Source organism: Lytechinus pictus, chromosome 4 (assembly GCF_037042905.1).
Source record: "Lytechinus pictus isolate F3 Inbred chromosome 4, Lp3.0, whole genome shotgun sequence".
Lineage (NCBI taxonomy): Eukaryota > Metazoa > Echinodermata > Echinoidea > Temnopleuroida > Toxopneustidae > Lytechinus > Lytechinus pictus.
Window position 1 is genome coordinate 17,042,709 of NC_087248.1, and position 16,220 is coordinate 17,058,928.

The window sequence follows — 16,220 nt, forward strand, 5'->3', positions numbered from 1 at the left end:
CAATTCTCTCATGAAACTAATCCAAGCTTATGTGTTTATCAAATAATTCAAATTATCATGTTTATCAACAAAATTCATTATACTTGTATACATGCCACTTAATGAATGTATATTAACATGTACAGTGGTGCTAAAAAGTGCACCCCACCAGAAAAATGAACATATTTCAATATTTTTAATGCACTAAAGATCATTTTCCCTGCAAGGGTCAAGTTATTTCCCACAGGTTTCCCCTCCAATTAACCCCCCATGACACTTCCTCAAGCTTATTATCCTGTGTTTCTAGCCAACTCCAAGGTCTTGCATTGCTATTATAAACTTAACACAATAATTAGCTGGGTCTAAATTCTCTCATGAAACTAATCCAAGCTTATGTGTTTATCAAATAATTCAAATTATCATGTTTATCAACAAAATTCATTATACATGTATACATGCCACTTAATGAATGTATATTGATATGTACAGCGGTGCTAAAAAGTGCACCCCACCAGAAAATGAACATATTTTGATTGTTTAAATTCTGCCATATTTTTCAATTCAATTCAGTATTTATTTCCAAATTCATTAAAAAGAACAAAATGAGAACAAAAGTATATATACACAAAGAAAAAATAAATAACTAACATCAGGGTTGGCGCGTTTTAAACGGTGTGTTTTAAAACATGTTTTAAAACGCGTTTTAAAACACCCGTTTTTTTTACAAAAAAAACGTGTTTTAAAACACCGCATAGACTTGTGTGTTATAAATTTGCATGGATGTGATGTTAGATAAATGTTTTTTTGTTTACACTGTTATTTCTGAAGTGTATTATTTTCTTCTAACTAACTAAAACTCTTTTTCAACACCACTCCTTCTCTCCTCTTTCTCTTTCCCCTTTCTCCATTGCTTTGTCATGTTCCTCTTCTCTCTGTTCAATTGTGCACATCAATCCATATTAAGAATATTCTCATTTTAACAAACATATCTGAGTGTTGTACTCACTTTTTGGACAGGTAAAGAAACACTATTAAAATAAGCTAAAATACATGTACATGTAATAGAACTTGAATGAAATGGAAGTGTTGCACAAGCGCAATAATATTTTACAAATTCTGTAAACCTGACATCATACTCTTGAGGTACACACAAGTTGGTGAAACTTTGCGCTTCATAAAGATGAAGAAAAGTACTTTAAACAGTATAAGATAATCAGCTAGCAAACCTTAACCCTTAATTCCAGGGGACCTTAATGGCCCCCTAAAGATTTCTATGATAAATCCATAAACACGACAGGGCCACGCCATATCGTTCAAGACTATTTTTGGGATGAATGCATGGGTATGCAGTTATGATATACACCACAAGTGCATATTATCAGATCCCGAATTGCTTAAAAACGTGATTTCATGTATAAGCCCAATGTGAGTTCTTGCCAAAATTCGTATCTGTATCATTATTTTTACTTATTGTTAATGATTGGAAATTGCCAAAAATTTCTATTAGTAATAAAAAAAAGTTTAAAAACTCTGTACATAAGAAATATAAAAAAGTTTTAAAAAACATAATACAGGTAACCTAAATAGACTGGGCTATTTTGTTTCCTAAGAAGACTGAGGGGGCCCCCCTTATGATCTGGGCCGTCGATCGCGGGATCACAACGAAAATTGGCTCACGCATTACCCATGGCATAATCTAAAAAACCATAAATCAAATTTTGCATAAATCTCATTACTAATTTATGCGTAAAATCAAAAGTTTGCTCTAATTAACTAAATAATGCCCCTGAAATTATCATTTTTGGTTCACAAACCCTTTATAGGAATCTGATCAAATGTTCTTTTAAAAAATTTCAACATCACATTTATTTTTTTATGTTTTTTATTGTTTTTTCAATGGAAATAGTCAGGGACTATATTTTGACCATAAACAAGGTGAAATTAATTTATTTTAATCAGTAAAAGGAAAAATAATGGCACATTTATGAATTATGGCTAAAAACACTATTTGAATTAGATTTGTACACAAATTCACTTTTTTGAGCAATTTTGGGTCTGCATGCACTTACAAAATGTTGCATAATTTCGGAACCGCATACCAGGGGGTCGAAATTTTGGTATCAAAAGTTGCGTGAGACTTGAAAAAGGAAAGTCTGTGAGTGACGCGGTAAAAAAAATATGTGCAGTGGATTTATCGCAAAAAATGACGAGGGGGGCTGAATCAGCCCCCCCCCAGTCTTATTAGGGTTAAAAAAACATTCTATAGGCCTACTGATTGTTTTTAAAATACATTTGATCAGAATTCCTGAATTAAAAAATATGTAGTTCAAGGGCTTTATTTATAGATTTGAATTGAATTTGTATTTCATGCACTAAAATTGGTATAATTGATTCAAATGAAATAAAGCATATTGATTTACCGGTAATGAAATTAAGCTTTGAAACCCCATGTATGTCAATTTCTTCCATTGTGCAAATTCTCCTCGCCCCGCCCCCCCCCCCCTCGATTCAGACTCATGTATATGTTCATGTATTAGATTAGGGAATAAAATGTCAAATTACTTAATGTGTTCTTTTTTGTAGGCATTCAATTTCCATGATTTAGTAATTTGGGGGGAAATATGAACTTTTCTATTGTAAATTCATTAACAAAATTGTGGTAATCTCTTATTTGAAACATCAAGAGCTTAAATCATACTGTATTTAGTGTATAGTTTAATTGATTTAGAGAAAATTGCATCATTCGTTGGAAAAAAACGTTTTAAAACGATTTAAAACGTTTTAAAACAATAAAAAACGTTTTATTTGTTTTTTTTTATAAAAAACGTTTTTTATCACAACCCTGACTAACATGAAACAAAGCAAAGGTATCAACAAAACATTACTGAAACAAATAGTGGTAATGATAAAATTATGGTTGGCACATAATCATATTTTTAGATATTTTAATTGTGAAGTCAGGTGATAAATATTACATTCAATAAAGTTTGTTTTTCTGGGCTCACCGAACATTCTTGTTGTCTCCATTCAACATTCGGCATGAAGGAATGTATTTTAGTGGGTTTCGCCTACTTTCTAGCACCACTGTACATATTGTAAGTTCAAAGTAAACATTTCAAGATAAAAAGTTAAAAAAAATCAAACCAAAATTGACACTATGATGTATGTAATGCCTAAGAAAACTGTTAGCATTGACAAGGAAGCAGAGGGGAAGAGAGAGATAAATAAAAAAAAAGAGAAAGCAAAAAAGAACAGGAGAAAGTAAGAGAGAGGGAGATGTTGGGGGGGGGGGGGGTGGGGGAAAAGAGAGGAAGGGGAATAAGAAGAGAGATATCAAGATACATGTACATAGTAGAATTATCATTGTGAAGAGAGAAGTCAACATTTATTCAGCTAACAACGCTGCACTAGGCAACAGTGAAGAACAATCCGCAATATGGATCTGGCAAGCTCATTATCTCCCTTTTTTTTAATGCACTAAAGATCATTTTCCCTGCAAGGGTCAAGTTATTTCCCACAGGTTTCCCCTCCAATTAACCCCCCATGACACTTCCTCAAGCTTATTATCCTGTGTTTCTAGCCAACTCCAAGGTCTTGCATTGCTATTATAAACTTAACACAATAATTAGCTGGGTCTAACGACTCCACCATGTGCCTAATTGTCTTTGGTAATCAAGATGGATAGCAGAACAGTACAATTATGCCACGCATAGATGACGTCAGTGTGATGATATTAATAACAGCCATTAATCAACTTAAAAACGTCTCTATCAAGGTCAACTATGTTAGCACATTCTTCGATAAAGAACAAAGTAGGAGCTTGAATGACCTTTATCAGTGATCAGAGAAATGAAAAAAAGAAAGAAAAATCTGAAACCCATTACTTTACACATTGATAGATTCATAATGCTCATGTGCACTTGACTTGCATTTGGGTGATGTGATTCCAATTCCAAAGTGCCTATACACTTCCATTACCAAATTCTAATTTTTTGTCTGGATACTCTTTTTAGGATTAATCATTATTATCAAATGTGTGTAAAAAATGGCAATATCAATTATCATATTTTTCCTTATGCATTTTTTGTGTTTTAAATTTCATATGTATTTCTTGTGTTTCAATTTTTTCTTTATCATTTTTTAATGGAAATTGTACCTAACAATGACATGAAATCACTGCTTTTAGTCTTTATAAGTAAAAATGATGATGAATTTATTTTAATTCTTTAAAGTTGTACTAGACTCAAAGGAAAAAAAGCCATGAAACATTGCTGCGTTGTCTTTCCGTATCACAGATTTATCATGAAAATGTCGAGAGGGATCTAGAACCTTTTGTATTTTTTGTACGACAATTTTCACTCTTTTCCTCTTATTTGCCCTCCAGGTTAGGTGAAGAATGGAACAAAGACCTAATGGTTCATGGCATTACACTCACCAAGGAAGCGTGTCTACAACTAGGGTTACTATTAGCAACCAGTACTCTACAGGCTCCGCCTTCGATGAGGCAAATGAATGGATTCATGGTGAGATATGCTCTATGTTGTTTTCAAATAAATCCAAACTGTTCAAATAATGATATAAAGATTAATTGTTGGAAAAAGAAATTTAGAGAAAAAACTGGAAGATGAATTCATAAGTAAGTGAAAGAAATTTGAATGAGAATATGCAGTACATGTACTTAGATTATTTTATTTTTTTAATGAAGAAGAATGGGGTTTGGTGAATGAATTAATTGAAAAGATATTTGATGACCATCTGAGTGCATGCAAGGTATCCCTTGCCCTTGTTGATACTTTATAGATATCCCATTGATTTGCTTTCTATGCGCATTTGAAATTCTGCAAAGTTTGTTGACAAGCTAGACTTTATTGTAACTTTGGAATGTCCTAGAGCTGTACAGCCATTATGCCGTCAAAGCGTAGGCATGAAACATTAAGTCATTTTGGGTGCTTGATCTCAGGAAATATAAAAATTCTGTGTTTCTTGCTTTAATGTTTGTTGTAATTGTAGGTTGTGTTTTTGCTAATTAATAACTAGCTCTTTCAGGTTGAAACATGTTGATCATAATCTCTCGATGCCGGTGATTATATAAGACGAAGAATGGAAGTGAGTACAATATTTTCTTATGTCTTCTTCACAGGTGGGTTCTCTGAAGCTTTGATGACAGTGAAGAATGAAAAAGTAAGTAAACAGGGAACAAACAAAGAAAGAAGGAAGATGGAAGAAGAAAGAAGAATGAAGGAAAAGAAAGATTTAAGCAGAGAAGAGAATGGAAGAAGAATGGAGGAAAAGAAGAGGATGAAGGAGAAGAAGAGGAAGAGGAGAAGAAGAGCGAGAAGAAAAACAAGAAGTAGGAAGAAAGAAGAGGAGGTTGAAGAGGAGGAGAAGGATTGGAGGAAAATGATAGTGGACAGAGGAAGAGGAGGATGTTCACCAATTGCTGACAAGATATAAATGTTGCATTGATTTTAGATTGTGCAATATTGACAAGTTTGCATAAAATAAAAATACAATTTTTTTGTCAAATTAGCTGTTATAGTGTCTTTATGATGTATTCTCTTGTTAGCTATTAATGTAAAAGAAACTTGAATATTACCAAGAAAAGAGGGGATATTTAGATTTTACTAGCAGAGGATACAACAGGGTTATGATACACTTACCCTTGCCATTTCCTGTCTTTATGCCTTTAGATATCAACGCACCCGATACAAACTACATGTACATGTGTTGCTGAATATTTTGGTGTATACTCAAGAGCATGTGTAGAGTGTAAAAAAATGAACACCCCAATCCATTATTGATGTTCTAAAACTGCAAATGCTTACAAGCTTTCAATGATGTATGCTACCAGGAGTCAGTCAGTGAGTGAGGAAGAGAGAGAGAGGGGAATGGGTCAGCGGGATAAAAGAGAGATGAGAGAGGGGGAGATTGAGCTTGAAAGCTTCGGGAGGGCGGTAAAGAAAAAGAGAAAGAAAGAGGAAAATAAATATGGAGTGAAATTAAACGAGAAAAGAGATAAAGAGTCAGAGAAAGAGAGGGGGAGATGGGAGAGAGAAGAAGAAAAAGAGAGAGATGGAACGGAATACAGGAGATGACAGATCGGGGAAGGGGGGGGGGGGATAAAAGAGAAAGAAAGGGAGAGAGAGAGAGATGGAGGAGGACCATACACACCCCTCTTCTTTATAAAGCTGCAATGTCTGACAGTTAGTGATATCCATTTCTTTCAAACTCCCCTTTTATCATACGCCCGTCCTAGACGGGACGTATTATGGTATCATGATCGGTGTCCGTCCATCCATCCATCTGTTAACCTAGGCTCATATAATTTGGTGTGTATGATACTAGCATGGATCCCACGAATCCTTTAGATTTTGAGGTCAAAAGGTCAAGGTCATGGCGACATGTTTTCATCTTACCCTTCTGCAGTCCTTGTAAACGTGATAACTTCAGTTTGACTTAACCTAGGCTCATATAATTTGGTGTGCATGATACTAGCATGAATCCCAGGAAGCCTATTGATTTGGAGGTCAAAAGGTCAAGGTCACAGTGACATGTTTTCATCTTACCCTTCTGAAATCATTGTAAACGCGATAACTTCAGTTTAACTTCATCTACATGTAGGCTCATATGATTTGGTGTGTATAATACTAGCATGGATCCCACGAAGCCTTTTGATTTCAAGGTCGAAAGGTCAAAGCCGCAGTGACATGTTTTCATCTTACCCTTCTGAAGTCCTTGTAAACGTGATTACTTCAGGGTAACTTAACCTAGGCTCATATAATTTGGTGTGTATGATACTAGCATAATTCCCAGGAAGCCTATTGATTTTAAGGTCAAAGGTCAAGGTCTCAGTGACATGCTTTCATGTTACATTTCTGAGGTCCTTGTAAACGCGATAACTTCAGTTTAACTTAACGTGGTGTGTATGATACTAGCATAGATCCCAGGAATTCTATTGATTTTGAGGTCAAAAGGTCAAGTCACCACCTTCCACTTTTCTTGCTTGACCAAAAGCTCCATTTTCCATGTTACAGGCGAGCGTATTATGTGCTCGCCCCAAGGACACTCTTGCTATCTATTGATTTAATGCCAAAATGTTACCTACCTGCTTTTCCACTATGTTTCAACAAAATAATGCTATCCATACCTACCACACAAGACAAGCATCTAATATTTGTATAACCCTGCATGCTGTTGGCTCACAAATCTCAGAAATTATGGTCCCAATGTTTTGAATTTCCTACCTACTAGTACTAGGAATATATTATCAGTGCATTCCTTCAAAAGTGCGGTTAAACAAATACTTGTCTTTAAGATGTAATTCTCTCACAAGATCAATATTGTTGTACTGTATGTTTGATACTTAAAGATTAATATAATTTCAAGCATTATTATGCCTCACATTATTTTGGTAAATATTTGTATTTATAGCTGTGGAACATAATGATTTGTTTTTTTTCTGTTTGTAAATTGTAATTAGTTAGTTCGTTTGACTTTCTTAGTATTATCTTTTATACATGTATGTATTTTATATTTCCAAAGGTGTGACAAAGGCTCAAGCATCTGCTTTATATATTGTCATGCCGCTGCATGTTTGCCACTTTCGAACAATCATTTATGTAAATGATCATATACATCTCTCTTATGTAAAATTTGTTATATTTTCGTCTGTGATGGTCACATTGTGTACATTGTCATGACATGCATATACAAATAAATGAACGAATGAATATATAATTAAATGAATAAATAAATACATGTAAATGAATGAATAAATGAATAAATAAATAAATTAATTAATGAATAAAACAGAAAAGGATAGAGATATGGAGGGGGTAAAAGATAGATGAATGCAACAAAATGGGGCAAAAAATGAAGAGATAAAGATGTGAGAAGGGAAGGAAGATAGAAAGTGCTGGAGTGATGTGGGAGGGTATGAGAGAGATGGATTGGGGAAGGAGGGGTGAAATTAAATTGAGAGACAGAGAGAGATGCGGGAGATGGAGAAAGGAGTGGAAGAAGGAAATATAAAGAGAAATAGGGGTGGGGGCGGGGGTAAAGAGACGAGAGAGAATGAGATAAGTATAGGAAGGTAAAGGATGGGATTAGACAGAAACATTCCATTTAATAAAGAATTTTATTGAAATTATGGCAAATACCAAGACTTGCGCTTAATGTTGGTGACTGGATACATCAAATTTGGCAAACACACTAAAAAATAAATGACCCATTTTGCACTGCTATTTCCCATTTGTGCTTTAGAGCATCTTTGTAAAATGGGGAAAAAAACTATGAATGGGGAGAGGGGGAAATAGTGAGAGGGACAGGGGGTGAGGATGGGCAGGGATGTGATATGTGAAATAGGTGGCACAAGCATGTGTTGAAACAATGTTATGTAAGGAAAGTGAAATAGAAAAGAGGTGCTTTGAGAAGTCCAAGTGAAAATCTTTAGCATGTCCATATTTATCGCTCCTTTTTTAACGACAGAAGGAGAATAGTTTTAATTAAGGAAGAAAGGGAAAAAAGGAACTAGTGATATTTTACTAACATGACTTGTATACTCTTTTGAGATGGCCTTTTGAAAATAATGTGGATATGTGCCCGGCTGCACCTCGCATTCATAAACAAGACATATGAATTTTGATCTCGCCTATGTAATAATGCACCTTCGTGCGTTCTTCTTGACCACATTAAATGTTGAAATGTATTCACATTCAGATAAGGAATGCCAATTTGTAAATCAAATGACTGCCTCGGGGAAAGTCGATGGTGCTTTCTATGGAAATACCACGCTGGACGTTGCCATGGAGATTTACTCATCGCTGAATTGATATGTCACTTATAATGCTGGTCCCACATGGTAGAGCGATTTTGACGCTGTCTTGCGGAAAAGAATGTTTACCGAAAAGTGATCAAGTTCAAGTGTAGGCTCGGGTGGAGGGGAATGAAAAGGATGACGAGTTGTCTTTTTTTGATTGAGACAGCCGAAAGGTGCTAGGCCTATGTTTAAGACATCAATAATTAATTAACAGCGAGCAGAATTATGATCGTTTGTCAGGAAGGCAATTATTTTGTTATGTACAGAAGACGCTCCTTTGCCAGGGAGATATTAATTTAATTTACAACTTCACCTGTCAAGGTTAATATATTGAGGTGTTTGCGTAAATGTTTGCATATATAATTATGAGAAAATGTGTGTGTATTCAGGGAAAAGGGCGAATCAAGGATTTGCCAAACAGGGAGGGGGTACTTTTGAAGAAGATAAATGTTGAGAAAGAAGGTTATTGCCACTCAATCAGAACTGTTTTCTATTTAAGGTAAAAATCATGATAATAAATAATGATTTCAATTCTTTAAAGTTGGGGAGGGGGTGCATTTTTTTTGTTTTTTTCTTTATTCATGCCTATTACCATGATTAGATAATATAATACTAAGAAAACTTGTTGGTTTCAAACATTTAACCTAACAGCTATAGCCAGCACAATTCATATTAGTTGATAGTTGCTGTCTTTTATGTAAAACACTCGCACAAAAAAGGAAAAAAGAAAAAAAAAGAAAGAGAGATAGAGTGGAATATATATGTTTTTGAATTACTTGGAATCCAGATTTCCATTTACATTCAAGCAATATCTTTCTCACCCTTATTTTCCAAGTATACCCAAAAGGGATTTAATCTGTCAATTTCGTAAGAGTTTTGCTAATACTTATGCTATTAAAGTAATGAACAATGACAATAACGATATTTGTGATACAAATGTAAGGTCTTATATGTCGCCTCGTATTAATCTATGAATATTGTGGTATGAAGATCACTTACAGCTCAAATGATTGAAACAGAGCATGTTTAGGGTATAAATGGAAACTTGGATGAGGGATGCTGAAGGGAAGGCAAATTTGAAGAGATAAATTACCTCTTAGAATGTAAAGAGGAAATCTGACGATATGTGCAGAAAGCAAATACAAGAGAAGATTTCATGTGATTAGAATTATAGGCAAATGAAGAAATGGTTGGTTATCAGGGGCCCGCTTCACAAGGGACTTGCAACTGTTGCAACTTTGCCATAATGGCAACTACCATGGAAACAGGGCTCAGCAGCCAATCATAATAACGTTTTCCATGGTAGTTGCCATAAGTTACAACAGTTGCCATTTCAAAGGAAATTAGGATCAGTAAACCAATTTTTGTGTTGTCTGAACTATCAACTTTTAGTTTTCAATACATTAGAAAAGGAGCACGAGAAGCCTGGGGTACCCTTTCCAAGGGACTCGCATTTATTTTAAGGTTTTCCAAATACCTATCAGGGGTATTGCTCTTATGATTAATCATATCACCCCTCGACTGGAAGAGGGTTACTACCATGCTCACAAGGGGGCATGGGCGGGATCATGAGGATAGGGAGGGGGGTTACAGCATAAATCCCCTTAGAGAGTTATTTATGTAGATTTTTAATCCAGATTGCCATGAGATTTTACATAGACATAATGAGCAGTGGCATAAAGAGAAAGGGTTTGACCCCCCCCCCCCATTAAAAAAGCTACCATAAAAAAGTCAGGAAATTCTAAACTTTTCTTGTGATAAGGATTTTTATTTCTTTTCAGATTGTTAGTAGAAGATTTTCACCCTATTTATTGTAATCACCTCTTCTTTCCCCTCTATTTTGCCTGTCAGATTTTTTTTGGTAAAACATGTCAATGAGAACCAAATTTTGGATGAAAAGAAGCCATCTCATTATAAAACCGAACAGGCTTAATGGGCATCATACTGCTCTACTTTGACCAAAAAGCAGAACTGAAGTATAATTTTCTGTAAGAACAAAAAATGTCTGTCATTTGTATAAATGCCAATTCCATAGTTTGATTATTAACCAGATTTGTCTCAGACTCGGAGCATTTTCCAGGAAGGAGAAATCAATCTGCAAAATGTTAGCATTAAAAACTAAATTCCATGAAAATGCCATTTGCGTCATTTTCTCAAAGTAGGGCTGTGTAACTATACTACCTGAGAACCAACCCTCCTCACAAGCCAAAAGCATACATCAACACGATAATTGGTATGCATTTAAAATCATTTGCAGCTTGTATATTAAAAAATCATAGCTTACCTGGTCATCTGGATATGTTGGAAGGAAATAATTGTTTAGATTCTTGAACGCCCCTACCCGGTAAAGTTTGAGAGGTAAATTACTTATCAAATTTTGAATTGATAAATCTGAAATGAAGATGACAGTAAGAATTTTGATAATTGACGCAAACCAATTAACGTCAACTAGAGGTGGGTTAATAAATATTGGTAGTGCAGTCCTAGGTTTGTGATAAGGGTTCAGAAGAGAGTATTAAATGCATGCCCAGTCCTCTGAACCACTGTTGTATTGACTCATTGTTTTTGCTTGAGAAAAGTAAAGTTAACGGCTATATCACCCGCATTGCATCAGTTTAAAGCACATGCACACCATGGGTAAAATCTACCCGCAACTCCCTGGTTAAAGAATGATATTGGTAGTACCATGTTTGGTCAATATAATGTACCTCTTTCGAGGCTTTAAAAAATCTTCCCAAAACTCTTTTATTTAACTCTTAGATCTTTATGCACCTTGAGCACTCTACAAAGTGGATTTGGCGCTTTAAAAGTTATTATTTTATTACTTATTATTATCAATAATATTGTTATCATTATTATTTATATTATTATTGTTATTAACATTATTATAATTGCTATTATTTTTAATATTATTATCATTGTTTTTATCATTGTTATTATCATTATTATTATTATTGTCATCATCATTATTATTATCATTATTATTATTAATATTATGCAGATGCGACAGTCACACTGATGAAACAGGTTCCAAACCGACCTATGGTTTGTTATTAGTAACAAAGCAGTATATTTTGATCAATCTGGGGCCCGTTTTGAGAGCGTGACTGTGGCATAAGCTGCTGAATGACAAGGGTGTAGGCTGGTTTGAGCATGGGGAGGTGCACATCTTGGGGAGGTGGAACTAAAGTTTGGAAAATCAGCTGTTGAAAGCCGAAGAAGGGGTACAAATGTTGTTTTGCTTGCTAGTGTCGGAACTCCTCTGCTTCAGCGGGAGGTTGTACATGCACCCAATGCACCCCCAGCCTACGCCCTTGAATGATAAAATGTCAGGCGAGTTAAACTTAAACTAACGTCTCATCTGCAGTTATGAACACTGACTAATAAATGTACTTACAAAAGAGGAAATACTTCATACGTTTTTCAAATTAATCGGCCCAATGCTTAAGCCACTGTCCATGCCCCTGTAATTAAGTACTCAGTTTCACCTTTAAGATTTGGACCGGTCATCTGCATGACCAGCTGTAGAACATATCATATTTGTTAATGAATCTTGCTCTTGGAATTTCAACACAAATTATTTTTGCATACCTGTGCAGTACCTTGAAGATATTTGAGCATATAAATTCCATTCCCTTGCCACACCATATACATGTATACATGTAGCAAGATAACCAGATTTAAAACGTGTTACAGATGCATCATTTACGGTTGCTATTTAAAACCCTGTTTTTACGTGACCCATGATCTTACACAGCAGAAAGTGGGGGGGGGGGGATTGAAAAAACTATACTTCTTTATTGCAATATTTGACAAAAATGCATATGAAATGTGCACTAATGTTGGTGCATGTGCATTAAATGCACGTTGGAGGTTGCAAATGAGTGAGAAATAGCCATTTCTCACAAGCGTCGTGGCATAGCGGTTCAGACTCTTGCCCTATGATCAGGGGGTCGTGTGTTCGAATCCCACCGCAGCATAGCGTCCTGTGGCAGGGCGTCAATCCACATTTTGCCATTTCACATTTTGCCACTCTCCACCCAGGTGTTAAATTGGCACCCGGTAGGATGCGAGAGTCTATTGAGTATGCCTAGCAAAGAGTCTTTGAACTCTTGTTGGAATGCTCCACAGGGAGTGGAGAAAGTTCAGACATTGTATGATACGGTGTTCCATGGTAAATGAATAAATAAATGAAAAAAATGTAAAATAAATTTAAAAAAAGATCATCTGACCGGGGTATTAATGATTGCAATTTAAAGCGCTTAGAAACACAAAGTATTTAGCATCGTCTAAATATAACTATAATATCTATAATTCTTTGAAATCCTGCTCCATGCATCATTATGCATGTTGAGTCACAAGACAGAATCAAGTATGTGGATACCGAATGTCATACCCAGATGTAGAAGGTAGATGCTATCTAATATAGATGTGAAACTATTCACAAATAATAAACAATGACCTTTCGCTCTTATTTTCTATGATCTTTATATGTATACCCCTCACAAATCATCGAAATCTCTTTCCCCTTTCCACCACTCTCGATCTTTTCTCACTTCACCGTGATCAAGGAACATCTTATACACCACTCCAGACCTGAATCACGAGCCAAAATGTCAACGATTATCCATATACATGTAGGCCAAAATTGCATTATTGTGGAATCACATCATGCTCGCCTTTGAACTTTGTTTTTAAGCACTTCCACCGTGTATCGAAAATGTATTTGTTCAGGATCCGAGTGAGGAATATTGTCGGACACTTCCATGTATATACATGTATGTAGTATCCATTATATTTGATTGTTCTTCTGCTGTGTATCATGTACCGAGCGGCACTCGAAATTAGGCTGGTATTATTACGAACACGTCAGCGAGATTGTTCGCTGTTGTATAGAGTTCTTTAAAGGACCTATGAAATGTATGCAACCAGATTCTTGCTGAATTTTCCCATATATGTTTTCTTCTTGAAATATATATATATTTACTGTCATAAACCTACGCACATGACTCTATTCGCTTTTAAATCTTGTTTTGAACAAGACTACAGCTTTTTTTTTAACGACATGAAGCTGGAAACGTTCTCTACATTGCTAAAAAATAATGTATTTTGTAAAATTTGACGGGCCTCCAAAATGACGCAGGCCTCTACATTGAAGCTGACTTCAAATACAAAATCGACAAGTCTTCGGATGTACCTTTTTGTGACTATAAAGGTCATTATTATATGTATTATAAGTATTATTTAAAAAGTAATTTAATATATCATTCTGATTTTTTGGGGTATAAATTAGTTAAACTGAAATTGTGAGCGCTTTGGGCCATGTGGGAAAAGCGCGTTATAAATATTGAGTATTATTGTTGCACGAAAAAAAAGTTTACAGATATTGGGTTTTTATTAACTTTCGGAAAGTACTTCTTATAAATATTATATCATGATATAACACTTACAAATAATTATTTTGAAACTGTATCTAATTTGATTAATGTAGGATTTTCAAGTGATAAAAGTTATGTGGACCGATAACCATGATAACTTGAAGATTAGGTTAGTTTGTGGTGCCTTTTTTGCCCAGTGTTCTCGTCTCAGTAAAATATACGTTACCATAGAAACAACGGAACTTTATTCATTAATTATTGCATTGATACTATCAGTGGGTCATGATAGCACCTCGGGGAGATTGAATACTGAGATAGTGCACCCTATAGTGGCCCATGATAGCACCTTAGAGAGATTAAATACCGAGATAGGGCACCCTTATCATGCTTAAAGGAGCAAAGGTAGTAGCTTCGTGATTCCATTGACCTGATTCCACACACCTTGATGTACGCGTCAACATGATGGAGATGTCGCAGGGGAGAATACTTAGAGCCAGGGTCCTGACGGGGGAAGGAGAGAAATGGATAAAGATGAATGGTGTGATTTCACATGAGATCTAATGATAGTTATGTCTTGGTCTCCATTTAAAGTCGACAGGTACAAATCTTGTATCGCTGCGCGTGACATATAAAGTGAGAGATGAAGAAATAGAGATTGAGAGAGAGAGAGAGGGGGGGGAGAGCATGGGGATTTGGTGATGGAGAGAAACAATTTGTAAACAGAAACGAAATATGGAAAGTAGATATGTAAAGCGGATACAAATTGAGAGAAATTTCAGGTTTCAGAAGGTTAACAAGGAAGCACGAAAGAAGGGGCAAAGAAAAGCAGAGAGAGAAAAAGGAGCATTGCTTCGGATGAAAAGGTCAATCTGAAACTTTTCTGTTTTGACTTGATGTTTTCTTTGTCAGGTGTGAGGCGGTATCGTATGGAATCATCATCGAGGTAGAATTTAGAAGTCAGTCCGACTTCTTAGAATCTTACCTGCTGATGAATAAACGCGCTTCCTCAACATGCCTCTCAAAATGGTTTCACAGACAATCGTGCCGCCAAAGACAAAACAAGTTTCGTGGTTGCTATTTATGGGGCTGGCTGAACCCACGCAAAGTGGATATAATCCTGATTTTCATGTTCACGCTATTGGAGGACCGCCACAATCAACATTAACATGAAATGGGGTCTTGAGAACTGACGCCTGAAAAAATAGGGGTTTAGTAACGGGGGAGAACGGGTTGGTCAATGAAAAAGGATGAAAGTGATATGCTTAGGAACGGCTGGCATCGCGTGAAAAGGGGCGCACTTATTCATACTGCCATTATACGTGAGCCCCCCCACCCGGGTTCGATTCACGTTGAGCAAGGGATTAATATGGATTGACTTTTTATCATTACATTGAATGAATGGAAATGTTGCACAAATACTATATTAAGATCATCTTCTGCACGTGTGTAATGATTATAAGAATGTGGATGAATGGTGACTGATCCTCTCAAACACCATATAATTCCAGCACCCCTCGTACACTCCTCGTGATTTCTTACTCCTCATCTCCATGAACTATTAAGAGTTCTTTACAGGGAATGAAGTGTAAAAATTGAAACGATCTCTCGCCTCCGATGCTCGCATCACTGGCACATTTTCACGGCACATCGGACCAGCCCTCCTAGTATAATCAATAACAATTCAAATACAGATTAGAATTGTGCTGGAGCGAGGACTGATATACTGATGGATTCTTTGGTGCTGTAACACATTTTCCGAACGTTTTTATTATTTGTTTCTTAAATAATGACTTTAAAGAAGTAATAATCAATACTGAAATAGTCAACGGAAATGAAAAACCAGTATTTAAAAGGGTTGAGGAATGACCACATTTAAAAAAGTAAGATTGATATCTTGAACGTAACGTGATAAATGTTTAATTCAGCGAAATGAAGGTTATGCCTATGTTGGCTAAACGGAACAACAGAAAAAAAAATGATGAATTGACATTTGACAAGACTGTTCACGTCAGTATTTTGAATGATTCTTAGTTTGAAAAATTCGT

General features: G+C 35.6%; 1 protein-coding gene across 2 annotated transcripts in view; it reads left to right on the forward strand.

Annotated features, from left to right (window-relative positions):
• Nucleotides 1–16,220, forward strand: part of LOC129258375 (E3 ubiquitin-protein ligase E3D-like) — a 64,822-nt gene that overhangs the window by 10,397 nt on the left and 38,205 nt on the right. The window contains exons 8-9 of one of the 2 annotated variants that reach the window (XM_054896663.2): nucleotides 4,364–4,502; nucleotides 5,120–7,747. In XM_054896663.2, the coding sequence (XP_054752638.2) occupies nucleotides 4,364–4,502; nucleotides 5,120–5,140 (160 nt within the window). In that variant the 3' untranslated portion in view covers nucleotides 5,141–7,747. Of the gene's footprint in view, nucleotides 1–4,363; nucleotides 4,503–5,119; nucleotides 7,748–16,220 lie in introns of those variants that run through there. The other variant, XM_064098521.1, reaches the window with a different exon arrangement.